The following is a 27,972-nucleotide window of genomic DNA, read 5'->3' on the forward strand; positions in this document are numbered from 1 at the left end:
TCTTCTGCTCTGATTCAGCAGGGGATCTGTTCACAGATTCTCTACTGAATACAGTTGAGTACCCCTATCTTAAATGATCCTTAGGGGTCTATTTATAAAAGATTTGCACAGTAAATTCATCTGTCAATATTTTATAGCTCTGGCTATCGTTATGAAAGAGGAGTCACTCTGTGTGTAATGCAGCAACAGATGGGCTAATCTTGAAATTAAGTTTTCATTTTAAATATTATAAACAAATCTTACTGTTGTTGAAATCTGTCTGTTATGTGGTATCCTGATGCTGATGGGTGAATCATATTGGGCAAATCTTGTTGTGATTGGAATGTTGTATACTGATAGACAGATCCTCTGAAAATGATGGCACATCAGGTAAATCCTTACGAAGGAACTGTGAATGTGAACAAATTGTCCAGCAAACATTTGCTGTGTGAATTACACAGCTGAGCCTCTGTAACTAGACCCCTTAAAGAAAATCATGCTAAAAAATATTAAATATTAAATATTTTGAGCTGTAGTTCTACGGCATACCTTTGTACCATATTTTAGAATCTAGGTCATCTGGTGTTAAATTGACATGATTACTGTAATCCTTCCTATGATTTTAATCATGAAAGTAATGCAATTAATTCTGGCTGTAAGTATTCCTAGGAAAGATAAAGGCACTTTCTTTCTTTTGCTGTAAGGAGATTATTATTTTCTAACATGAGAATATTACCAAGATATGGATAGTGTTTTCCCAGTCCACATAGTTGGGATTGTTTTAATTGCTTTTGTGAAAGATCAAAAGAATATACTGAATGTCATTTTTTTTATTAAATGCATTCAAGCTGTAGGTAATATTCTATGAGTTCACTGAAGTTTGCAAATGTAGGCATTTTGCTGTGGGAAAATATGTCTGGAAAAGATATCGGTTTTGTTAGCAGTCACCAGGGCTGGATATCCATCAATGGAGACACAACTTTTCCCACCCAAAAGAACCTCCTGTGCTAGGATTTTGTCTTTAACACTGTTTTTCTATGTTTTAATGGTTCCAGCTTAGCACATCATAACTGCTTAAATAAGGAACTGACTGTACATCTGCTGATGAAAAAACAAATTAATGAAACGGGCTGTCAATATGTAGGCAGGTGCAGTTAGTCTTCCCATCTGTAGGTGGCCTAGTGTCATTGTTGCATTAGAAGGGGAGCCTTGTAAGAGAAATGACACCTTAGTAATTCCACCCAGTGTCTCAAGAGGGCAAGTAGTCTGACTGGACACAGAACTCTTGAGAGACTTTGGTGGCCATTTTGGCTGAGGGAACCTTTTAAATAAGGGAACACATGTCATTATGGTGCACTTCTGGTGAGAGGTCAGGGACAGGAATCCGCTTGTGAAGGATGCCACAAATGGGAATATCTCCTAAAAAAAATGCCCATTTAGGGCATATTCTTTGTACCTACAGGTAAGCTTTATTACAAGCTTACCTCTAGGTACTGGTGATCAAGTGTTGTTTACTACCGCTTTAATTGAATTCTCTACAGTTAGACCCTTATACATTCCATGGTTGCTTTAAAAGTGAACATATTCCCAGACCATGCATACTAATGTATTTATGACCATGGGGCCCAATAGCAAAATTTTGAAAGGACCCCTTGAAGACCTCCCTACGGTCACTGATCTTAACATTAAGTACATAAGTACGTTTAAATCAGTGGTTTCCAAACTGTGACTGGGGGCCAGATGCGGCCTTTGCTTGCTTTTATTTGACCCTCATAGCCCTATGTGGCACAATTCCTCCCAGTGATACCAAGGACAGTGTCAGTGTCAGTGTGGCCACAGAGAGGGAAGGAGGAATTACTGATAACTGACACCGCTGACAAATTGGACTGACAATCCTGTGAGCAGACAGACTGGACTGCTGTCATCTGAATGATTTGTCACGGAGGAATCAAGAGAACACGGGGGCACTTCCTCTACAGAGAGACTATCCTTTATCTGACCTAGGCCACGGATGGTTTGAGAGAGCTCCATACCCAAATTATCTAAGTTGCAAATGACATTGCTAAGTTCAGTTACTTTCTTCTCATTTTTCCTTTGTTTCACAAGTTACATATGCTAAGGCCTAGATTGTCTGGCCTATCTTGCCTTGCAGCCCACTAACCATTACACTTGGAACACATGAAATCACCAGAGCCTGCTGCAATTTCTGCACCCTGTGGGTAAAGTTCTATTAGTGCTTCAGTACCATTCTGTGTCATTAATCAAGGAATTTCTTTATCACTGTAGTTTCTTGTCCTTTTAAAGAGGCACTAACCCCTACAGAAGTTTGCTTCTGCTGCTTTCCTTAATTTCAGCCTAATTTTACATGTCACTCTGTGTGTACTAAGGAGACTTCATCCAATTTCAAAATCACTTATAGAAGCAGTTCCCTTATCTTTGTGTTCACCCTCTCTTAAGGAAGTCTTACTTTTGCATGAAGAAAGATTTAAATCCTCATATGCACCAACTAGGGCCCCACTGAGTGCTCAGAAGATTGGATACTGCAGTTTAAAGGGACATTGACCTATCTAAAGAAAGAGCTCTTCCTTTCTCAGAATTAAACCCAGACACCAGTACCTGAGAGCCCAACATGAGTTAGCCTGCCAATTTAATTTTTTCCCCTTCTGTTCACTTGGGAAGACACATCTCAAGGCTGGGGTTACCATTTAAATTCTGAATTGCAGTATATTCAGAGTTGATTTTTATTAGCTGTTATTCCATGCACATACATTCTTGTTGTTCTACTGTGCTTACATTTTGACCTCAATATAACCAAAATATCAGTTCACTCTAAACTGTGTGTGAGTCTATTCTGTGGTTGCAATCAGAGGGTTCTTCTGGCCAAAGGTCTAAGGTGCTGTTAGCCTAGGTTGGGCTTCCAAAGTTGGCTCAGGAAAGACAGGGAACCTGAAAATTACTCAGCAGCCCTCAAGGGGGTAGTGCTACATCAGCATGCACAGATTGTATGCCATCAGAAAGCCTACACCAAACAATTGCATGCAGTTTATGCACTTGTGTGCATGCATGTAGGTTGGAAGTGGGTAGAAGAGGATGCAGAAGGTCAGCAGAACTGAGATGCAACAAAAAGGGTGCTGTCACAAACTATAGTCATCCAGTTAGGGTATACATGTAAACAGATATTAGGACCTTTTAGGATGACCCCACCCTGCTCCCTTGTTAGTTGTGGGTTGGAACCTTTCCTTGGGCAGTTAGAGTAAAATAGGTAGGAGGATCTTAAGGAGGCACAAATAGGAAGAAGTCTTAGACACCTTCAAAATGTTTCTGGTAGAGAAAAATAGGAGTTAAGAACAGAATGCCAGTTGGCAGTCCCTCAGTGTGTAGGATGCGTTCCTTTGTCAACTGGAAGATGTTTTCTGAGCCTGGGATGGGTTATGTCATTACTAAGTTCATAAACTGTTGGAAAATAAACATCTGACTTGACAGTCTTTATTAGGGAACAAGATTTGGATTCCCATTGCAGATGGATTTCATTAGGTTTCATGTTCGCCAAGCCATGTTTATATTGGAGGACAGAAAAAAAAGCATAAACTAACCAAATCATGATTTTCTCTCAAAAATATTTATTTTATTTTACAGCATTTCTAGAGTTCAATATTAGTAGGTGAATTGCTTTGGTACATTTTTATAATTCAATTCTAAAAAACAAATTCAAAAAATATCTCAAGCCAAAACTTTTCATTTTATTTTGAATAGAGCATGTAAGGATTAAAGATTAGACTCCTGTCTATTTCACTCGTATAAGTCCTGGGACAGAAAGTGATGAGAAATCCAACATTTACAGTTGTTTCTGGAACAGAAAGTAAGGAAAAATTTCCCAATAGAGTCATATGCTTTGGTGACAAGATAGAGACACTCTGGAAAGATTCACTATTACTTGAAGAAACATTATTACCTTCACATTGTGAAGTAAGCGAAATTGAATCTCTCTAGACAGCCAAAAAATAATAATTTTAACAATTTCTGACTCTGTCCAACACTAAAAAATAAAGTTTTGGCTTTAGGTACACTTTAAATACAACATATACTTACATTCATAACACAGAAACTAAGCTAGAGTTACAGGTAAAACAGTGAACTGCAATGACCAGATATTTTGAGTCCCATATACAGTTGTGTTCAAAATAATAGCAGTGTGTTGAAAAAAGTGAATAAAGCTCAAAATCCTTCTAATAGCTTTTATTTCCATACACACAAATGCATTGGGAACACTACACATTCTATTCCAAATCAAAACATGAAGAAAAATATATCAAATTTGTGTTGTTCCTCTAAAAAAATTGAAGAAAAGTGAATATTAGACTGTTCAAAAAAATAGCAGTGTTTGTATTCTTCTTTACAAACTCTAACATTCACTATATAAACTGAAAAATGTTTGACGATTTTGCTTTCCTTCTCTATTTTTTGGTTCTGCCTCAGAAACTGCATTTTTGATGTCACCCCACAAGTTTTCTATTGGATTAAGATCCGGGGATTGGGCTGGCCACTCCGTAACATCAATCTTGTTGGTCTGGAACCAAGATGTTGCACGTTTACTGGTGTGTTTGGGGTCGTTGTCTTGTTGGAACACCCATTTCAAGGGCATTTCCTCTTCAGCATAAGGCAGCATGACCTCTTCAAGTATTCTGATGTATTCAAACTGATCCATGATCCCTGGTATGTGATAAATAGGCCCAACACCGTAGTATGAGAAACATCCCCATATCATGATGCTTGCACAACCATGCTTCACTGTCTTCACAGTGTACTGTGGCTTGAATTCAGTGTTTGGGGGTCGTCTGACAAACTGTCTCCGGCCACTAGACCCAAAAAGAACAATCTTACTTTCATCAGTCCACAAAATGTTGCGCCATTTCTCTTTAGGTCAGTCAATGTGCTCTTTGGCAAATTGTAACCTCTTCAGCACGTCTTTTTTTCAACAGTGGGACTTTGCGGGGGCTTCTTGCAGATAGCTTGGCTTCACATAGGCGTCTTCTAGTTGTAACAGTACTCACAGGTAACTTTAGACCTTCTTTGATGTTCCTGGAGCTGATTGTTGGCTGAGTCCTTGCCATTTTGGCTATTCTTCTATCCATTCGAATGGTAATTTTTGCTTTCTTCCATGTCTTTCAGGTTTTGGTTGCCATTTTAAAGGATTTGCGATCATTTTAGCTGAGCAGCCTATTATTTTCTGCACTTCTTTGTATGTTTTCCCCTCTCCAATCAACTTTTTAATCAAGGTATGCTGTTCTTCTGAACAATGTCTGGAACGACCCATTTTCCTGAGAATTTCAGAGAGAAATGCACTGTAACCAGCATGTACAACATTTGCTTCCTTCCTTCCTTAAATAAGGGCAATAATTGCCACCTGTTTTTCAAAGAATGAATGACCTCACTAATAGAACTCCACACTGCTATTATTTTGAACATGCCCCTTTCAATTAGTGATTCAATTACACAGAATCAGCAGCATGCATGTCATGACTGTTGGGTCTGTTGGATTTCTATTACACTACTACACCTGCTAGTAAATTATTTGCCATGTAGAAATATAATTTCTACCAAAAACAGTGATTGATCAGGTTAGTGATGTCTGACTGCTATTATTTTGAACACAACTGTATATCAATATAGTCGAGAAGACATGAATATTTATGTATAGCCCTGGTTTAGCCAGTAAATACAATTCTAAAAATCTGGGCACCTTTCATAGTTATAGCAATACAATCAGCAGTGCATGAAAATGTGTAATATTGTGTTGTCATGGGATGAGTACACTTTTTTTGTAACAGGCGTACTGTATATATCCTTATATAATTCTAAGTTACTAAACTTCAATTCTGCAGCTACAGGTGTCACAGGCATATGAAACAACGATAAGCTCATAGACAAGGGATAGGCTAGCTCTGAAAAAAAATAAAAAAGTTGTCTTTTATTTTTCTCTATTAAATAAATTAAACATTGTAATAATGTTATGAGGGAGGGCAAAATTTAAACAACTTAAACTTCAGCTGTAAATTCACTTTTAGTAACTTTTTACAAAATTCCCTCATGCAATACAATATCTCATAATTAGTACCAGTGGTCCTCATTTTAAAATGCTGTTCTTACTTTTCTTTACATATGCAGCCATGGGGACCCTCTACACAGAAACTGCTGTCCCCTTGATTCCAATCCAACCTGCCATTTGCAGGACAGGCTGGATGAAACAAGTGCGTACCCCCCTTTCCCAGTGCGCTCTCTTCTCTCTCCTGCAAACGGCAGGATAGAGGAGTATTGAAGGGCAAGTAGTTTATGTGGAAGGCCCCCCCCATAGTTGCAAGAAAATCAATGTATTTTAAAGTGTACATTTAAAGTACAGTTTATCATAAAATACATGATGTTGGCATTGTAGTGTGCCAATTCTCTAAGGGCTCATTCAGATAGGCACTGAGACCTGTTCTCTGTGCTGAACCGCTTTTTGCTGCATATGCATTCACCTTGGAGCTGCATGTAGGGAGCCTATAGAAGCAGATGCAGATGCAGTGGTTGCATGGACACATTCACATGTTAAAGAGGAGTTCCACTCACTCTGTAAAAAAATAAAAGTCAGCAGCTACAAAAACTAGCTGCTGACTTTTAAAAAACAGCCACTCACCTGTCCCACGATCCGGCGTTGCCCCCGCCGCAGCCCATTTCACCGGCCATCCTGTATTATGGGCGGCATCTTCAGTGTGGACTAGTAGCGCTGCGGTTCCTGAATGACCCCGTCGTCTTCTAGGACCTGTCACGTGTCCCACAAGACTTCGGGGAGGGAGGGTAGGAGTCCAACTTCAGTTTCCAATCGCCTAGGCGATCGTAGCGGAAGTAGGAGCGGGTACCTGTCAAATTTGGGTTCCTGTCCCCCCCCCTGCTCCCCAAAGGTGCCAATCCTTAATGGTGAGCAGGGGACCAGTCTTTAACCACCTCCTGTCCGGCCGTTGTATATAAACGGCCGGACGGTGGCAGTGCAGGGTCAGGTGGCCGTTGATAAACGGACTCCCCGCCCCCTGCTTGTGCACGCTCCATGGGAGTGCGCAGCACCGCAATCCGGTGCCCGCTGTGTCCTCCGGACACAGTGGAACACCAATCACCGTACTGGACCTCTGTGCGAGGTCCCGTTCAAGTGATCAATGATTGGCCAATCAGTGATCACATGCAGAGTAGTAAGCAAGATGTCACTTCTGACATCATTGCTTACTACGTGTGAAATCTGTGAATGATCACAGAGGTCACATGGTACAAGGCTATTCACAACAGCATTGTACCATGTGACAAGTTGTGACCAGCTCACACAGTAGTTCTCAATGGCTTTAAAAATGCAGTCAGAGAGAAGGAGAAATGATTGCTTTTACAGCCTTTATAGGTGTAAAAGCAATCAGTGTAAGAAAAAAAAAAAATCTTCATCACCCCCCACAAGTAGTACTGCAGTAGACACTGTACTGCTAGGGTGACAGTATATAAAAAAAAAATAAAATAAATAATAATATTAAAAAAAAAATAAAAATGTAAAAAAAAAGTTTAAGAATTATAATTTTTGGTTATAAACTAATTTGGGTTATTTTATTTTTTTTTACTAAAAAGATATCGGAATACATTTTGGCCAAGATTTATGATGAAATATTATTTATTTGCAAACTTTTATAAGAAAAACACTTTTTCATTTACATAGCAAAAAAAAAAAAAAAATTCCCAGTGGTGAATAAATACCACCAAAATAAAGCTTTATCTGTCTCAAAAAAAAGCTAAACAATTCATATGGGTACAGTGTTGCATGCAATTGTTATTCAAAGTGTGATAGCACTGAAAGCTGAAAATTGGCCTGGACAAGAAGGGGGTAAAAGTGTCCAGACTTGAAGTGGTTAAAGCAGAACTTCCCCTTTTTGGTGGAACTCCGCTTTAAAATTTGACATGCAGGGGGAAGTGGGTCATGATGTCATGGATCTGAATGTCTTGTGATGGACATCGGTGTGCCTAAAGACTTAGGTAAACAATGTTACAGTCAAGACAACATAGCCAAAGGCAGGGGAGGTCCGATGCAGAGGTAGAAGAGGCACCTGCCTTGGGTGCTGTGCTGCTGTGGATGTGCAGCTGGGTCAGAAGCCTCCCATGTCTCTGCATCATCCAGCTGTGTCCTACACTGTATAGACTGTATAGGGCTGAGCTGTCTGAGCTGTGTCTTGTAGAGATTGTCTTGGGAGATTGTGGCTCACCTTGAGTAACCAGTGACAGCCACCCCTTCTGTATGAAAAGCTCTGTGTCCTTAAAATAAACAGACTGCAACACCTGGCTGTCACAGAAGTCCAGAAATTATATAAGGAGTGACATGTTCTCTCTGTGCAATCTGCAGGACTGAGCTATCATTTTGACAGCTGGAATCCTTCATTAATTTATTAATAATTTATAAACGCTACAATTGTAGATTCCATTCATAGATTGCTGGAGTGTGTAAATAAAAAAACAGCTTTAAAAAAATAATTTGTAATATTGTTTAAAGTTTGTATGTAAGCATTTCAAATATGTGTTTTTTAGGAGACAAGTTTATGTTTGTAGGAGGGGTGGAAGTTGGGGGGGGGGGGGGAGTGTTTTTGCAGCCATGCCTCGGGTGCTTGAGGACTTTTCCTGTCTCCGTCTATAAATACATACATTTTTGGAACAGTAATAAAAACTATGGATACTTTTTCCTTTGCTCTATATATGCCCATAAGAAATACATTTAAAAGGAAGGAAGATGATGATGCACAGGGACATACATGCAACAATAACTCATGCAGGGGCCACTTGGCCACGTGAAGTAGATCTGGCTAAATTTGTGGTCACTGTCTCTGCTGAAGACACTGATTTTTCAGCCCATGGATTCCTTCCACAGCACAGGAAAGGGATCACACATTCCTGGAACTGCATAAATAAAAATAACAAGAGATGTAACTCATATTTAAGACCCCACATAGAAGAAGGTACCAATCTCACTTCCTGTCCCTTCACTGTCTTCTGGGTATGGCTCTGGATAGGTAAGTAAATATATTTAAGCACAGATCCTGAGTCAGGAGTAATGTCCAGACCACCCTAAGCATATCTTTAGTTTTGCTCCCCAAACCAGACACACATACTGTGCTGTGGAAAAGTATTTGCCCCCTTCCTGTGGTTTTTTTTTGCATATTTGTCACAAATATAACCCATTAAAAACAAAATGCAGTTTTTAAATGATGATTTAATTTATTAAGGGAAAAAAGCCTAAATCTTCCTGGTCCTATATGAAAAAGTAATTGGTCTCCTCCCCTAACTAAATCATGAATGAACTGTGATTAACCACATTTTATGGAAAGCTGAGTTTAATTTCACTTGCCATACCCAAGCTTGATTACTACCAGACCTGTTGAATCAAGAAATCACTTAAATAGAAGTTGTCTGACAAAGTGAAGCATGTAAAAAGAGCTCAAAGAGAAACACATCATGCCACGAGAATTCAAGAACAGATGAGAAACAAAGTAATTGACATGTCTCAGTCTGGAAAAGGTCAGTCAGGAGGTCAAAAAAGAACTCAGAACAACATTTAAAGAACCGCAGGTCTCACTTGCCTTGGTTAAGGTCAGTGTTCATGATGCAACAATAAGAAAGAGTCTTTTTTCATTTAATAAATTAAATCATCATTTAAAAACTGAATTTTGTATTTACTCTGGTTATCTTTCTGTAATATTAAAATTTGTAAGATGATCTGAATCATTTAAATGTGTCAATTAAAAAATAAACCAGGAAGGGGGCAAATACTTTTTCACAGCGCAGTACATAGATAGAAGCCATCGCCCTTGCATTGCTGTGCTTACTGTACCTATTATAATTACCAATTTCTTATTTCCAAACAGTGCTCTAGACCTAAAGTAAAGCGAAGAACCTACTTAAGGTGAACCATTGCTTTGCCCACACAGAGTAAAGCAGCTGGTTCAGTTTAATTTAGTCCTTTACTTCAGCATATATTTTATTTTCTTTCAAAACCCTCAATCACAACTGCTTGGTTCAGCCACTGGTAAATTGTAAATTGGTGGAGTCAAAGCTTGAACAGAATTATGGACTTCCCATATGCTTATAAGACCAGTGCTGTCTCATGAGATGAGTCACATGGTCCTCCATGGCCGGAATGGTGTTGCCAACCATCAGTAAAGTCATGGACAGTTTGTAAAATCCATAATTTTTACATTTGTCTGTGAATGTCCATTACGGACATGTAGACTGCATGTCCTTAATGGACCATCCTGGACAGATGTAAAAATCACAGATTTTACAAATTGTCCATGAATTTACTGATGGATGGCAACCCAGCAATCCCTGGGTATTACCTTTAGCTCTTGGCAGTGGAACTGCAGGAAAAAGAAGTGGTCAGTTCCTAGTTCTTAGTGGTCGGTATGCTGGGGTTGGGGGGGGGGGGGGTGTTTAAAGCAAACTTGTTGAGACAATTTGGGTGAACATAGACCAACTTTTTGGGTCATAGGAAAAAAAGAGAGTGAGGTCATACTCTTTCATTATTTTGTGCAGTCACTGTTTCCTCCAATTAATAACAATTTCAAGGATTTTAAATAGCACACTTCTATTTCACATGTGAAATAATTTTCCCATGTTTATTGTACACATTGTACATGGAAAAAACAGCAGCAGTATTGGTGTGCTATTTCATCTCCATTACCTCTTTCCACAACTTTCTTGCAGACAACACTGAGGAAATTATTGGACAGGATGAAAACATTGTTCATTGTCAACATCTGAAGTTCTTCTCCCTTCCTATATGCAATGACCACATTCGTTTATCATGAGCTTGTTTTGCAGCATCTCATCCCACCTGTCCATATGTACATGGACTGAATCGTTAGTCCACAAAAAAATCAATACTCTAATCTTTCCAAGACATGGAAAATAATTTCACACTATCAGCAGCTTATGGAACATTCCTATCAAACAGCTACAACTGTTTTAAAATACAGCCATGGTCAACGTTAAAATGATTAATGAGAAGGTAACTCTTATTTTGAATTGTCTGTCAAATCTGGTACCCATGGATACTAATTTTTAACACCATTCAACCCATAATACCCTGAGGCTACAATTCTTCTTCCCTAAGAATCTTAACCCTCTTGTATTTTATTGTATTGTAATTGTACTGTCTCTCATTGGATTTTAAAGTGCTGTGCAAACTGTTGGTACTATATAAATTATGTATAATAATAATAATAATCTAAGATTTCCCATTTATAACTGAACAAATATTTTGTCATTTATACTGACTCAACACTAGTCTATTAGGTACCTACACTTTATATTTTGCAATGTTACAATGTAACTCATTGCTCACTTAATTAAATTGTCATGTGTGTACAGTGTAGGCTTTTTTATCTAAAAAATAGAGATCTGAAGTTGAATAAAAATATCTCCAAAATTCCATTGCGTTGCTCTCCCATCAAGATCTTAATTTTTGCTCCAAAGCTTGTCTTGCTAATCCCTTTACCGGTAAGAGGTTTCATCACTTCACGTATTAATGCTCAGAATATCGCTAAAGCCTAGCACACACAATGAGAAAATTGTATGAAAAATACAGCTTTCAGTGTTATCGTCTGATAATATGATCATTAGTACACAGCTTTCGAGAGCATGACACAAAATTATCCGAAGGGACGAGCATGAAACTTTTTCTCATATGATACGAGAACTATTTTCTTTTAATCATCACAGTATTTGTCTGTGAAAATTGAGTGACCGAGACCATGCATGCTCAGAAATGAAAGAATACATTACAATATATTACAATACATTACATCACTTCTGAAGTTGTATTCTGTCATACGAGAATTTTTTTAACTTTTGTAGCCTCTTCATTTTTGAGACTAGCATGCAAAAAAAAAAAAATGTTTTCCAATATTCTTATCATGTGTGCAAGGCTTACGTCTAGCCATACATACAGTGAAGGAAATAAGTATTTGATCCCCTGCTGATTTTGAATATTTGCCCACTCACAAAGAAATGATCAGTCTAAAAATCGAATGGCAGGTGTATTGTAACACTGGGAGACAGAATAGCAGCCTTGTGTAGGTCTACTATCTTGTCCCTGACATCCTTGGACAGCTCTTTGGTCTTTGCCATGGTGGAGAGTTTGGAATCTGATTGTTTTATTGCTCCTGTGGACAGGTGTCTTTTAAATAGGTAACACAATGAGATTAGCAGCACTCCCTTTAATGCAGGCCATAAACGGGCCGTTTATTGGCCGAATTGTCGGCCGATGAACAAAAAATCGGTTGCCGATGCTGCCACCAATGTCCACAAAAAACGGGCGTTTTTCGTGGATTTTCCAGCAAGATAAATGAGAAGATCCGCGAAAAACGGCCTACGGGCTGGCCCCACTAATGGCGTGAATATCGGCCAATTTTTCGTGCGGATGAAAATTCGGCTGATAAACGACCGGTCTATGGCCTGCATAAGAGACTGCTTCTAATCTCAGCTTGTTACCTGTATGAAACACACCTCTTAGCCAGAAATCCTGCTGAATGATAGGGGATCAAATACTTATTTCCCTCATGAACATGCAAATCAGTGCATAATTTGTTAGCCATGCATTTCTTTTGAATTTTTGTGTTGCTATACTGTCTCTCAGTGTTACAATACACCTATCATTCAATTTTTAGACTGACCATTTCTTTGTGAGTGGGCAAACATTCAAAATCAGCAGGGGATTAAATACGTATTTCCTTCACTGTAGATACATTTCTGCTGGCTTAATGAGAGAATAGTTCATTCATGCTGAATAGTGTAAATGGAGGAGTCCCTGCTGCTGGCTATTGTATTCAAGCAGCCATGACACCCGCAGCTGCTTGCATACCTGTGCAATAACTGCATCTAATAGGATGCAATCACTGTTTGGCTTACAGTTTTCCACTTGTCTCCTTTTGGTTTTTCAATCAAAGTTTGTCCAGCAGGCTAGCACTAACAGGGCTACCTGTGGCTTGAATTTTGGACAATTTAGCAAGAATGGACTAAGATTTGAGCCTTGTGTGGCCAGCTTAAATTAGCTTCCCTGGTGCAGAGGATAGGCCTGTATCTTTACAGGTAAGATCCCCTTTCTGAAATTGTATAGACTTAAGCAGGTTTATACACATACCAAAAATCATCCAGTTTGCCAGTAACTGGTCGACTTTCGTTATGTGTGTACTGCTGTCTGTTCAGTTGAATCAGGTCTAACACCAGCTTCTGTCGAGCGTTCATGCTATAAAACCAGCATTCCATCAGCCCTTGTAGCTAATGCCTGCATCAAGTGTAAAGTGCTGATCTGTGTATTTTGGCAGATGGGAGTCCCTACTGTCAAGGTGCAATAGAACTAGGGATGCACCGATACCAAGTATTTTCACAAATACTCATGCTCATGAAAATGCTCCTGATATCTGAAATCGATATTTTGCGCTATGATTTGTGTCAATACAAAATGTATGGATGCAAATTGCACCGCAAAGAATAGCACGCAACTTGAACAGGAATTTGACTCCTGTCCAACTTGCATACGGTTTCCCCACTACTCCTGTGTGAACCCAGCTCAAGTTCACACAGGAGCAGTGCGGGAAACCTTCCTGCACTGATCCCACACTGTCACAAAGGGAAAAGCTGTGGATTTGAAATCCCTGTGGCGTTCTCTCCTCTCCGTGTGAGGACAACACTGAGAGATCAGCACCGCCATGGTGCTGGCCAATCAGAAGCCATCTAGCCCATACTGTCATTACTGCAAGAAGAGGAGAAAAAGCAGTGGGGATTTCAAATCCCCAGACCTGTAAATCGGCTTTCTCTACTCTCCCTGCAGGGATGACAGTACGGGCTAGATTGCGTTTTATTGGTCAGCACTGCTATGATGCTGCTGAACAATCAAAAGCCGTCTAGCCCATACTGTCACCCCTACATGAGAGGAGAGAAAGCCGATTTACAGGTCATGTCCTGCATCTGATTACTGGATTACACTGATGGTGCACTAGATGAAGAAGTGGCTGGACAAAAGAGCAGCTGCAAAATGCTTACTATAAGTATTATTCTATTTACAGCTGTTTTGTTTAACAATTGAAGATCTCACTTGCCTGGGTCTAGATCCAGTTTAACAAGTTACCTTGCTTTGGTAAGACATGAATTAGACTCCTAGAACTCTAGGCTTATAATATAGCTAATAGTCTTTATAATGGCAACAATACATTTTTGTTGAGTCATTTCTTTTGGCTGCTTGTCCATATATGCCATCATTTTACTTGTTCATGCTTTATAGTCTTACCTGCCTGTTCATAAATATGTAGATAATAGGATTATAGACAGTGCTGGTTTTAGTCAGGTACATTGGCACAGTGGCTATTACTGGATTGATATACATGCCAGGATTTGCCACAACCATCATTGCAAAAGCCGCATATGGGAGCCAACAAATAAGAAAAGCCAATATCATCACTAGGACCATGCGGGAGACCTGGACCTCAGCTTTGCTGGTAGTTCCTCCTTCTGCCACACCAAGTTTGGCTACCTAGGAAGAGGCAAAGAGAAAGATAATTTATTTTGTGAATTAACGCATATTTAGAAAATATGTAATATGTGGTTTTTATTGTGAGATATGTTAAGGCCATCATAAATTGCTTGAATTTTTGCCAATTCCTGCTGAATCAGTTAAAATTTCACCCACGGGTGGACCTGCAATAACCACCCAGCTTGACAAGAATTAAAAAATTTAAACTGAGCTTGGTGGCAAATTATCTGGGGAACAGAGACTGCATCTGATAGGACATATCCACTGTTCCACCGACAATTTTCCAGGTGCCATGGCTGAATACTATAGCTGGCAACAGAAATCAAGTGATTTTCTCTCATTCAACCCACAAGCTTGACAAGAGAATATCAGGTCATGTGTGGTGGCCTTTAGTGTTGACTGGCATTTTTGATTCAGGAGAAGTAAGCCTGTATACCAACCTGCTGCATAGGAACTACCGTTTTTAAAGGACAGCTCCTGCAAAATGGATATTTCCATTCTTCATGGATAGCAAGTTGCATCACATTTAACTGTTTTTGTTACACTCAGTACTTCTCTTACAAAGAATACAGGATTTCCTAATACAACCAACTCCAACAGCTGTTACAAGCTGCTTGATAGCATCTGGATATCTTAAGCTGGACATAGACTGGTTAAAATTCAGTACACTGTGGACCCCCAAATAAAAAGGCTGTAGCCAAATAAAATAAAATACATCCCCTTAAAAAAGCAAACTCTAAAACATTGAGCCTCAACCCAATTTAACCCAGCAGAAAATAAAAAAAAATAGTTAAGCTGGAAAAAATATAACTACTACTAACTGCTACTAACTAGAAATAGACAGCAACTAGGGCCCATCAGCTAAACAGTAACCACAGTTGTTGCTGACACACCCAGCAAAGTAGTCCTAAAAAATTACTGTTGGGTCTCTGAAAACCACACAGGGTGAGGGATTAGGGGGGATGGTACACAAGCATTTGTAACCCACCACACTGCAGTCCACAGTAACTTAGCAGGCCCAATATGGTCACATAGAGACTGTCTAGCAGATAACTCTCCATACAGACTCCCAGCTCCACTGAAACTACTCCAACACAGACTGACAATTGCTTGCTGGGAACCCATCCTTTTATAGTACAGAAACTGCCATTATTGGCCCTGCTAAGCCAGCTGACTTAAGTTTAAAGGCAAGGCAGTGCATAATATTTGCAAAGAATTCAGTATGCCAAATTCCTCTATTAATTCCCTGGACTGCAAACCTCAAACATGCAGGATTTGTCTCGAACAACATGTAGTGGTGAATTAGTCTAAACCTCATCCCTAGTCATAAATCATGGTAGGAAAATCACACTGCTGGAGTATCAAAGACGTATTAGAAGTCAAAGGATGACCAGGCTTCTCATATAACATAACAAGGTAGACTAAAGCTGACCATACACTCTAAGGATGTCTCTGTAACATCTCTAAAATATGCCTCTTTCTAACCAATGAAACCTCCAAACTACGCATTCACTTCCTTGTTAGCTCTTGCCTTGACTATTGCAAGTCCCTTGTTATAGGCCTACCTCTACAGAAGCTATCCACTTCTTATCATAAATGTTGCTATAAGTATCATCTACCTCACCCAACTGCTCAGTATCCGCTGACTCTTTCTGCCAATGCTTCCACTGGTTTCCAATTGCCAAATTAATAAAATTCAAAATACTAACAACATAAAAGCAGTTCCCAATTCTGCCCAAAGCTACATCACCAATCTTGTATCAATATACAGTATCACCCAAACTGTCCTCTTTGCTCCTGTTCTCTAGCTCCATTGTCGCTTCTTCCCATGCTCATCTACAGGACTTTTCAAGAACCTCTCCCATCCTTTGAAATTCCCTACCCCAATCTGATTGGTTATTTCCTACTCTGTCCTCATTTACAAGATTCCTGAAAACTCATCTCTTCAAGGAAGCCTATCCCGCCTTTAGCTAACAACTGAACTTTGAATTCTTTTATCAGGTCATCCTGCACAGTTGTCACCTTTTGAGCCCCTCTTTATTCAATTGTAAGCTCTCATGAGCAGGGACCTCCTAATCTGATTGTATTATATTGTAGTTGTACTGTCTCCCTATATTGAAAAAAGCTGTGCAAACTGATGGCATTATATATATGCTGTACAATAATAATAAGAAGATATGTGGCTGCACCCAATCAAATACTATTTAGGGGTCATTTTAGGGGTCATTTAAGGGTATTTTGTGGGGTCAGCAGTCAAAACATTATAAGCACATTGGTAGATTTGTTCATCTGCACTGTATATTTTCGTACAGCCTGCAGGCTATAAGCGTATGGCCAGCTTAACTCTTTAGGACATCATATTAAAAGTTAGAATGATAAAAATCACCTTCAAATTCTATACAATCAAAACTCCAAAAATAACTATATGATGAAAAACTTAATGATCCAGAGAATTAAAGTAAAAATAAATATTAATATAAATTAATTGCTTTTCACACCATAGAACATTTTACCTACTCTCAGTTCTAGCTACATTTTAATGGTCTCTGGGTAATTATCAGCTCTCAGTAGCCATTAATTCAAAGAGAGTTTCCTCTAATAAAGCTGACTGATTGGATTAGATTAGAAGAACTTCTTAGGCAGTGCACAGTTATGTGTCACCTCAGGGAACATTTAAAAAGAATCCGTTTGAACAAGTGCAACCCTGGTAGCAAGCCCCTGGCACTGGCTAAGTGTTTTCATAACACCAGAGTCCATTCATTTACATTTCTTAAAGTGACATGGATTAATGTTCATTTTATGGCTAAATGTTAAGCTGTGACATTTCATTTCATTTCATTGCAATTTGGTTCCTACTGTTGTATATTTAAATGTAATTTGCTAAGGTATTTATTTTGAAGTTCTTTCCTAATTTTCTTTGCTCTAAGTTTCATAAAATCAATGCAATTCTGCTTTGTGAGCATCTTTTCTTTAAATCTTGTGTAGCACTACCCTCTTGAGGGCTGCTAGATTTATTTTGGGTCCCCCCAAGCTCTGCACGGCCGGGGGATGCCTAAGGAACTGCAAACTCGAGGACAACTTTTTAGCAACCTGTAGACTGTACAAAAAGATGTGGATCCAAAAAATATGGCACTGTCTATTTAATGAGTTTTAAAGTCTCCTTGGTGTACCTCCTCAGACCCCAGATATATCCTTTCTTTTCACTCGACTTTTCACTGAGGGTATCCCTAGGTAAGGATTCCAAGTTCTAGCAATTAAGTAGTCCTGGATAAAAACTAGTGACCGCCTTCTCCCTTTATCTGGCCCAGGGGGTATAGGAGTACTCACATTGCCTGTCCTGTTGGTGTGGTGGATTGGTAGCTGCTTTCAGGCCTTTTGCTGGGCTGGCTCCTAACCTGCTGCTCAGGATGTCTTCCCTAGGAGACTTTGGGTAGTGGAGATCCTTCTGTCCAGCAACCAGCCTGTAGGTAGGCTCCCCTCCCTGAGACCTCCTCCCAGGCTTCACACTCCAGCCTTCCTCTCAGACCATCTCCGTTGCTGCACAGGCTCTGCCCAATTTAAGGGTTGTTTTAGGTCACCACGCCCAGCCTCCTGCCTGGGGATTGGCCAAGATTCCTCAAATATGCAGATCTGGGCCTCCTCCCCTCCTCTGAGGTGAACTCCTTTCTCACTCCGAGGCTGACTCATTCCAGGCTGCTAAGCAGCCTCTGACTACAAAACAACAAAGCCTATCTAGCTAGAGGGCATTACTCTTTGCATATTTAACAAAACCTGTAAGGAGTAACACAGAGAAAAAAAAAAGAAAATGACAGCTGTTGCTGTTACCTCATTGTTGGATCAGTCCTCACAGTCCCCACAAACACCTGGTGCTTCTGGGTATTATAATGCAGTGCTGGTGGTCTTAATGGCCAATTGCTAGGTCCAGGGCTGTTGGGTAGGGGAGCTTCCTTAGGGATAATTCTCAGGGGTGTTTGGTATTAAAGTTTATAAAATGTAACAAAGTTTTACCAAACACATGATGGACCTTTTCGATATCTGTCCATAAGGTGGTGAAGTGATACGGTGGATGGAATCATAAAACAAGGCCAAATTATACATTTCTCTTGCTTATTTCTGTATATGAAAAATAAAGTTTTTATTTATTTCATCCCAAAAACAAACAAACAATATTTTGCAACACACTTTCAAGGCAGGAGTGGTTCCCCTTTCAAGGCAGTAGTGGTTATACAGTGCCTTGAAAAAGTATTTATACCCCTTGAAATTTTCCACATTTTGTCATGTTACAACCAAAAATGTAAATGTATTTTATTGGGATTTTATTTGATAGACCAGCACAAAGTGGCACATAATTGTGAAGTTGAAGGGAAACGATAAATGGTTTTCAAACTTTTTCAAAAATATCTGAAAGGTGTGGTGTGCATTTTATTCAGCCCCCTTTACTCTGATACCCCTATCTAAAATCTATTGGAACCAATTGTCTTCAGAAGTCACCTAATTTGTAAATAGAGTCCACCTGTGTTTAATGTAATCTCAGTATAAATACAGCTGTTCTGTAAATCCCTCAGAGGTTTGTTAGAGAACATTAGTGAACAAACAGCATCATGAAGGCCAAGGAACACACGAGACAGGTCAGGGATAAAATTGTGGAGAAGTTTAAAGCAGGATTAGATTATAAAAAAAATATCCAAAGCTTTGAACATCTCACAGAGCACTGTTCAATCCATCATCTGAAAAAGTATGACACAACTGCAAACCTACCAAGACATGGCCGTCCACCTGAACTGACAGGCGTGGCAAGGAGAGCATTAATCAGAGAAGCAGCCAAGCGGTCCATCGTAACTCTGGAGGAGCTGCAGAAAGCCACAGCTCAGGTGGGAGAATCTGTCCACAGGACAACTATTAGTCGTGCACTCCACAAATCTGGCCTTTATGAAGGAGTGGCAAGAAGAAAGCCATTGTTGAAAGAAAGTGATAAGAAGTCCCGTTTGCAGTTTGTGAGAAGCCATGTGGGGGACACAGCAAACATACGGAAGAAGGTGCTCTAGTCAGATGAAACCAAAATTGAACTTTTTGGCCTAAAAGCAAAACGCTATGGGTGGTGGAAAACTAACACTGCACATCACCCTGAACACACCATCCCCACCGTGAAGCATGGTGGTGGCAGCATCATGTTGTGGTGATGCTTTTCTTCAGCAGGGACAGGGAAGCTGGTCAGAGTTGATAGGACGATGGATGGAGCCAAATATAGGGCAATCTTAGAAGAAAACCTGTTAGAGTCTGCAAAAGAGACTGGGGCAGAGGTTCACCTTCCAGCAGGACAAAGACCCTAAACATACAGCCAGAAATACAATGGAATGGTTTAGATCAAAGCATATTTATGTGTTAGAATGGCCCAGTCAAAGTGCAGACCTAAATCCAATTGAGAATTTGTGCGGCATTTCAGGAAAATATCTCATCATGGCCACTAGATAAAGCTGTTGATCAAAAATAGAAAATTATATTTCACACAAAATATACACATCAGGACTATTATTTGCCACGGCTGTGTGAATGCTGAGATATTCATATACAGTAGCTAATTTAAAAAAATAAAAAACCCTAAGATGGTCTTGTCTCTCCTTTTCCTTTTATTCTCGCTAAATAAAAAAAGAAAGCAGATTACCTGACGTAGAGTCCACATGAGATATCCATAAGAGACCAGGATGGTGACAAATGGGATTGCAAAGCAGAATGAGAAATAGCAGATGATGTAAGACATATTGATGGGGTCAGGATTGTTCCAGTCTGGAGCACAGGAGGTCTCCACCCCTTCCAGCTGATAACTACCCCAGCCAAAGAGAGGTGGCGTGTTCCAAATCAGAGACCAGATCCAGGAAACAGCAATTCCAGCTAGGGCCTGCTTGGGGGTAAAGGTCATGGTACCCATAGGTTTACACACCACAACCACGCGGTCCACTGCGATTACAGCGATAGTGCAGAGTGCTGCAATTCCTGCAATGAAACAGATGTTGTATATATGACATCTGCTAACTGCTAGCCAACACATCAAAGAGCAATGAAACAACACAATAAATAAAAAAAAATCAAAGTAAGAGTACACAATAAAACTGTCGCCCTCCTTAGTTTTTAATTTCCTGTTTCCCTCAGGAATTAAGTGCCTTATGGGAAATATATAGTATCCCTGCAATGTATGCTCCAGTGTGCCTCTCCATTAGCAGAATTAGCCACTTCAATATTTTGCTTATTTAGCACCCTGTCTTATAGAACAAGGGAAAACTAGCCATTAGCTGACATGTCTAAAATTTGTATGTGATGTAAAACCTTGAAAAATAGGTTCACTTATTAGCGAAATGGCTCACTTTCCCAATCCACAGAGAAATGTGCTGCATTTTAATTGTAAATAATTGTTAATGGCACCCCCACGCATCGGCACCTGCAGCGTGTTTTCACACATGCCAAACCACATGTTGTCACAGCACTGTGCAGTTAGGTGCAGCGCAATTGAAAAAAATGGGAACTTCATTCTCCACATTTTGATGGGTATATAAGGCCTTATTTTTTTTTTTAGCTAATTCCAGTCTGGGCCAATTCTGACATTCCTCTCCTACATGTAAAATCAGAATTTATTTCTAGAAAACTAATTTGAACCCCCAAACATGACATATTTTTTAAGCAGAGGCCCTTGAGAATAAAGTTGTGGGTGCTGCATATTTTTATGTCACATGATATTTGCACAGCAGTTTTTCAAACGCAAATTTTTTGGAAACAGTATACTTTAATGAATTTTAATTTACAAAAACACAATATAATATAAAATATGATGTCATGCAGAGTAAATACTGTAGATACCTAACATGTCACAATTTAAAATTTCATACACCTTTGGAACAGCACCAAACTACGATACCTATAAATCTCCATAGGCAATGCTTTAAAAACCTTACAGGTTACCGGTTTAGAGTTACACAGTAGATCTTGTGCTAAAAGTATGCTCTTGCACGTGTGGCGCGATCAACGTGTGCATGTTCACATTTAAGCATGAGCACTATGGATAGGGCACTTTAAATTTTTTTGAAAAATTTTATTTAAACGTGATGAACAACATCCCTTGTGATAGCATGGACTGTGACAGGTCCTCTCTTTGGAGAGATTTGGGTCTATTAGCTCCAAGATCTCTCCTTTGGCCTCCCTAGCATCAGATGCTTTCACAACAACTTGTTTACATGAGACCGAAACCGCAAGTGGCAAAATCACTTCTGGTTTCTGGCATCACACAGTGGGTAGAACAACATCAGTTCCTCTTACTGTGTCCCAGGAAGCGGCAGGGGCATATTTACTACAAGGCAAACAAGGCATTTGCCGAGGGCGACATTTTTTAGGGGGGCAGCACTGCTTCCCAGAAGAAGAGACATATGTGGTATGGGGACCAGGTGGGATCCAAGAGAGGCTGCGTGCTGCTTGATGGTGGATGCAGAAGCCCAACTGTCATTCCCAGGGATGCCCAGGTATTAGTGGAAGGCTCTCTCGGGTGGGGGCGTTTTTGGTTGTTGTCAGGCTCTCTACGTGGAGGGGGTCTGGTGTTGGTTGGTGTCAGGCTCTCTCCGCCGGGGAGGGGGGACGTCCAATTTTTGTGTTGCCTAGGGCAGCACAAAACCTAAACACACCACTGAGAAACAGATACAGCTGGTCACATCCTTCTCCCCTATTGGACGGGAGTGCCCTGTAAAGGCAGAGCCGGGGGGAGGGGAGGCACTGCCTGTAAAAGTAGTTCAGCGCCTCTATAGCTGCTTGGTTTACTTTTACATTGTAGGGAATTGTACGCTGAAAAAAACAATACTGGAATCATGGTTGTAGCCTCAACCATGATTCTGGTATAAGCATTTCAACCTTGAGTCGTTTAGAAACGACCTGGTGACAGGAAGTGGTTAATTCTCTCTGCACCTTAAATTACACTATATATAGTCACAAGTTAACCCTAAGACCCACCCACATTAGTACAAATGACTCCCATACCCTGCTCTGAAGCTACAGAGGTTCAAAGGATCGTTGGAGATATAGTTTCAGGACTGGCAAAGGAAGAAAGCAGGAAATCAGATCACTATGGAATTCAGCCAGAAAGAGTCACAGACACAGAAATCTGCTGTATACAGCTAAGGCTGCTTTCACTCAGATCTGCAGCAAAATCACAGCAAAACTACATATGTGTGTTTACCACATCTTTACCACATTTGTAGTTCATTTTTGAAGCCTGGTTCAATGACCATGGGATTACTTGATGCTTGATTGGCCAGCAAACTCGCCTGACCTGAACCCCATAGAGAATCTATGGGGCATTGCCAGGAGAAAGATGAGAGACAAGAGACCGAACAATGCAGAAGAGCTGAAGGCCGCTATTAAAGCATCCTGGTCTTCCATAACACCTCAGCAGACCCGCAGGCTGCATTGAGGAAGTAATTGCTGCAAAAGGGGCCAAAACCAAGTACTGAGTACATATGCATGCTTATACTTTTCAGAGGTCCGATATTGTTCTATGTACAATCATTGTTTTATTGATTGCATGTAATATCCTAATTTTCTGAGATTGTAGATTTGGGGTTTTCATGAGCTGTAAGCCATAATCATCACAATTATGACAAATCACGGCTTGAACTATCTTGCTTTGCATGTAATAAGTCTATCTCATATATTAGTTTCACCTTTTTAAGTTGCATTACTGAAATAAATGAACTTTTGCACGATATTCTAATTTTTTGAGTTTCACCTGTATTAGCCCAAGGAGATCTAAACGAGGTATTAGAGATGAATAGAATATTATTATCTTGTGTTAGATCCTGTATTAGTGTTATTATCCTTTATTACATTCCATTAATATCAGATTTCAATTTCCAACAGGTCTTTGTCTTCTTTCTATCATGATAATTATTGACAAGTAACGAATTGCACATACTGCAATAGTAAGTGTATGTGTTTATATTATGAGACCATGTCCCACCCCCTTTTTTTTCCCCTGTACTTTTAATTTTTTTCTATTTAATCTTATTTTTATTTTATTTTATTGTCAGTTAAAATTTTGTATATATATACAGTATATGTATGTTCGTATGTACTCACTTAGCCTGTTTGTATATATACAGTATGTATGTATGTATATATATTCTTTTTTTATGTTTTTTGTAATGCCAATGCAATCCCCTAGGTGTCGCTGTGGCAACTATTTTGAGTCCCATTCATTTCAATGTACCCATTTTGATTGGTCGCTTTGTTAATTACTCCAGTTCCTGCTCCTACATACTATAAGTAGTGGCTCCAAACGGGTTCACGGTCTGAGTAAGGAGGGTCTGCACATGCTCAGAGACGCATTACCGCCCCCTTGATGTCACTTCCGGTGTGTGTGTGTTCCACGCCTCTCCTTGAAGTACGGTGGCCTTCTTGTCTGTGCGTTCCACCACATTCACTACCGCTGGTCGGTTTAGTGTGTCTACCTGGCATTATAGCTGATGAGCTTTTATCTGACTTCTATCTTGTAAGTGCTTTTAACCTTTACTACTCAATACACTGCTGCATACTTCACTTAGAGGCTCCTTCCTTGCTATTTACTTTACTAGAGTCTGCTTCCACTCTTGAAGAGCTGCTCCAGTGCACAGTATGCTCCCATGTCATCTGGTCTCCCTTTCCTCCACTGGATGCCGAAGATCTTTTTCTCCTGATGGTCATACCATTGCAGAGCGCCCTACAAACAACGGTAGTCTACAGTGGGGAGCTGAACTAGTCTGGGACTACATCCACATTCCCAAGTCTTTGCAGGGCTCTCACAACCAAGAAGCTTGGGTTAAATTTCAGGATATCCCATGGGAATGGAGTCTGGGGCGAGCCATTTACAGGGACTGTGTACCGGTTATCAAAGCCGGGCGGCTCAGTCGAAGCTAGTCAGTTGCTGTCCGGAGGTCTGGCGGTGATAATATTAGACTGTCCAGACCCAGCATATACTGCTAGAAGGGATGACGCAGGATTCCGGCCCGAAAAAATTTGGGAATACTTGCTACAATCTGCCTTCCCTTTTTTTGCCCTTGGACTAGGCTGGACTAGCACCATTCAGGGCCCCTTTTTTCTGCTACTTGATGCACAGAGGGGCTCCTACTTAATGCCCCCTTTTTTTTGGTTTAAAGAACTCATGCTGATTTGCCTTATCTGTTCTGTGGGCAGGATCATGACCCCCTGCTAGGCAATACCACTGTATGTAGATAGTTATGGTAGTTTAGTTAGGATTGCATGATTATTCCTGGCCAATTTGTGGTCCAAAAAAAAAAAAAGAACTTTAGTTTGTTGCTTCAGAAGAGGGCTCCTTCTGCGTAGGCAGCACCTCTGCTGAATTATGTGCTATGACCTTGTAACGATCGCGCGTCAGACCCCTGACCTTCTCACCAAACTCGTGACCGAAGGACTAGCCAATCTGAAACCGCGATGTCACGTGCGTAACAATGTCACGCCCAGCTGCACCCTGCACAACGATTTTCCAGCTAATGGACCACAAATCGATGTACCGGCAGCCTGGGTGCGATTGTTACTGGGTCAGGTTAATTACACAATTAACCCTTCCCACTGCCACCACCTCCTTTTTGTACAGAGAAAGAGGAAACTCAGCAATATCAGCAATAACACTATGATGGTTGAGATAATCGTCTGTAGAGTACTGTCACTGCAGATAGGTTATACAGAGGGTTACAAAAACACAGTAGCGCTCTTTTAGAGGCAGGAATTCGTAAGTTGCATTAACAAGCTATAGAAACAGTTTAACACTTTCAGAAAGAAAGATTTATTACTAAAAGGTCAAAAGGGTGCAATAAAAATATTTACAGAAAAAAGATGTAACCACTATATATATAAACATACAGAGAACAGCAGCACAGCAAAGAAGTAACAGAAAGGAGGTTAAAGGGTTAAAGTACTTGCCAATCAGCCTTGGGTTAAGCAGATCAAGAGCAAAAGGGCTCCCAAGTTGGTTCTGTTGTTAAAAGGGAGAATTCTTCAACTTTTACTCTTAGGCCTGACAGCCTATTTTGTAGTCCCCCAGCGGGGTGTGTCTCTGAAGCCAAGGACCAATGCCTCATTTGGGGAGGGATTGTCTGGGCGGAGACCCAAATTAGAACCAAAATCTCTCTTAGCTCATATTTTGGCTCATAACTTTTCCTAGGCACAAGTACCATTCCACCCACGGGTAGATAAATATGCAGACGCATCTGAGGAACGGTTTGATATGAAATATGAAATACATACTTGATGGGTTCAAGAGATGTAATTTTCTGCTTTCCTAGGTATTCCAGTCAGGGAGTGTGACTTATCAAACGATTTGTGTTATCGTAAACAATCTGAAGATATGCCTGGTTTTTATGTAAGTCTCTCATATTCCAAGATACGAGACATAGGGGATAAATAGATTTTAAAAGTGTTATTTAGTTCCTTACTCCTCTGGAATGTCTTTGAACTCAGGGGAAGGCTTGGGTTATCTTTTTACGAGGTGCCAGATTGCTCAACTTCCCAGCCAGCCCGGCACCCAGCTCAAAGATGGTTTATAGCTCGGAGCTTCCTGCTGTGCCCTGGTCTGCCTGTGACACTTCCAACACACACACACTGACCAAATGTCACTGTGACTCTCAGAGAGGGAGGGGGAGAATGAGGAGAGATATGTTTGTAAAAGATGGATGATCCTTTGCCAAGCTGGAGGTTGGAGCCAAAATGGTTGAACCGCGTCCATCTCTGTATGCATGATTGCTACAGACCTATGTATATAATTATGTGTGATTTATTTATTCAGCTAGTGACAGGGATCTGTTAGCTAGTCTGTAAATGTTTGCGTATGTTTGTACAGTGCATCAGAAATTATTTATTTTTCTACGCTTATTTATTGGCATTTATATAATTTGTATATATATTACTCCCTTTCCAGTTTGTTCCCTTTCCCCTCCATGTTTTCTTAAGAGATGCCCTTGTTCCTGAGCTCAGGAGCCATTTCTTTTTTCGTCTAATGAGGGCATCACCGCTTTTTTTTAGTGAGGGGTGAATGTAGGGCCCACTAGGTGAGACTAGTGTAAAGTAAATTTATGTTTACTGATTTGGATGCAAGAGTGGAAAATGCATGTTGCCTGGCTGTGCAGGAAAATAGGGAGGACCCAAAGCAGGCAGCTTTCAAGAGGGTAGTGCTACATAACAATTTGTGGGGCTTTAAATATGCCTCCCATAGTAACTCTCACAATCACATTTAGAATTGAAGACAATCACTATTTTATTACAAAATCCATATAAATTCCACCAAGCATGGCTTAAAAACATACCCTACTTTAAGCCTTGGTTGGCAGATTTTATATGGATTTTGTAACAAAAATATGATTGTTTTTAATTCTAAATGTGATTGTGAGAGTTTTTTCATTTGAGGGATATTTAAAGCCCCACAAACTGTAAGTAGTTTTTTCTGGATCCATTTAGGGATGTTGCATTCTTTAGTAATACAACACTTTAAAAGTTCTGTTGGTCCAAATACTATTTGCATACACTACCTAAGTTTATAGAGATTTTTACTTACAAAGCTTGGCTTTCTGATGGCCTTGGAATCAAAGAAGTGACAAAAACACCAGCAAGGAGATTTTGCTGTTGGACAACCCAAGAAGGGGTGAAAACCCAGTGAATAATTCAACCCACCTAAATTTACCAATTGCCAATTTTGGTTGCATTTAGCCTTTACACATTAAATACTGTTAATGTTAATAAATAAATTAATAAAATAATGTTAATAAATAAAAACACTTACCAAAAAAAGCTACAGCAAACCCTTCTATGACACATCCTATTCTACCGAGGTTGAAATAGCCAACTGCATTGGTTTCAACGGTCAAGAGGCCTCCCAATATGGTGACTCCCAGGTCAGCAATTGCAAGGTTGACTAAAGAATAATTGATGGGATGCCTTAGCTGCCGAAACTTAAATGTCACCAAAATCACTGTAATATTGAGGAAGAGGGATGCCGTACAGAATATCGCCATTATAATTGCCAGTATTGTATAGCCAATTCTTGGCATAAGGACCTTTGGTGGCTGGATTGTCCCAGTGCTCAAGTTCATCATTGGCAGTAGGATGTCTTCTTGAACCATTTTTCCTGAGCACTTGGTCAGATAAATTCAAAGAGTTCTATGTGCACCCACCTACCCTTAAGAAACACTGCTTCCTTTAGAAGAGCAGAGCCAACTGATAGTATCAGCAAATCACACTGCCCATAATGCTGGACATGTAAATCCCAAGATCCGGATTTATTTTACATAATTCCACTTTCTCATTACAATTTTAATTATACATTGCACTTTTCAAGATTTGTACCTGACTGTATGAATGAATGACTTTCCACTGTCCTTATAGGATTAGCT

General features: G+C 40.0%; 1 protein-coding gene across 1 annotated transcript; it reads right to left on the minus strand.

Moving 5' to 3' along the window:
* Positions 1-8,799: 8,799 nt before the first annotated feature.
* Positions 8,800-27,702, minus strand: LOC149458618 (parapinopsin-like). The gene is made up of 4 exons (XM_089681832.1): positions 27,363-27,702; positions 20,223-20,551; positions 14,318-14,560; positions 8,800-8,931 (listed from the first exon to the last, which is right to left on the minus strand). The coding sequence occupies exons 1-4, from the start codon at positions 27,700-27,702 to the stop codon at positions 8,800-8,802; spliced, it is 1,044 nt and encodes a 347-aa protein (XP_089537958.1).
* Between the last annotated feature and the right edge of the window lie 270 nt (positions 27,703-27,972).

This window comes from Staurois parvus, unplaced genomic scaffold (assembly GCF_062004578.1).
Source record: "Staurois parvus isolate SC_StPar_1 unplaced genomic scaffold, SC_StPar_1.0 ptg000282l, whole genome shotgun sequence".
Classification (NCBI taxonomy): Eukaryota; Metazoa; Chordata; class Amphibia; order Anura; family Ranidae; genus Staurois; species Staurois parvus.

Bases quoted from the DNA above. Each gene is read 5' to 3' on its own strand.
- LOC149458618 (XM_089681832.1), bottom strand. From the start codon at position 27,702: ATGGTTCAAGAAGACATCCTACTGCCAATGATGAACTTGAGCACTGGG. The intron at 20,552-27,362 runs GTAAGTGTTTTT...GTTTCATTGCAG, and splicing joins GTTTGCTGTAGCTTTTTTTG to GAATTGCAGCACTCTGCACT. The intron at 14,561-20,222 runs GTAATCTGCTTT...GCCTCTTCCTAG, and splicing joins TCATGTGGACTCTACGTCAG to GTAGCCAAACTTGGTGTGGC.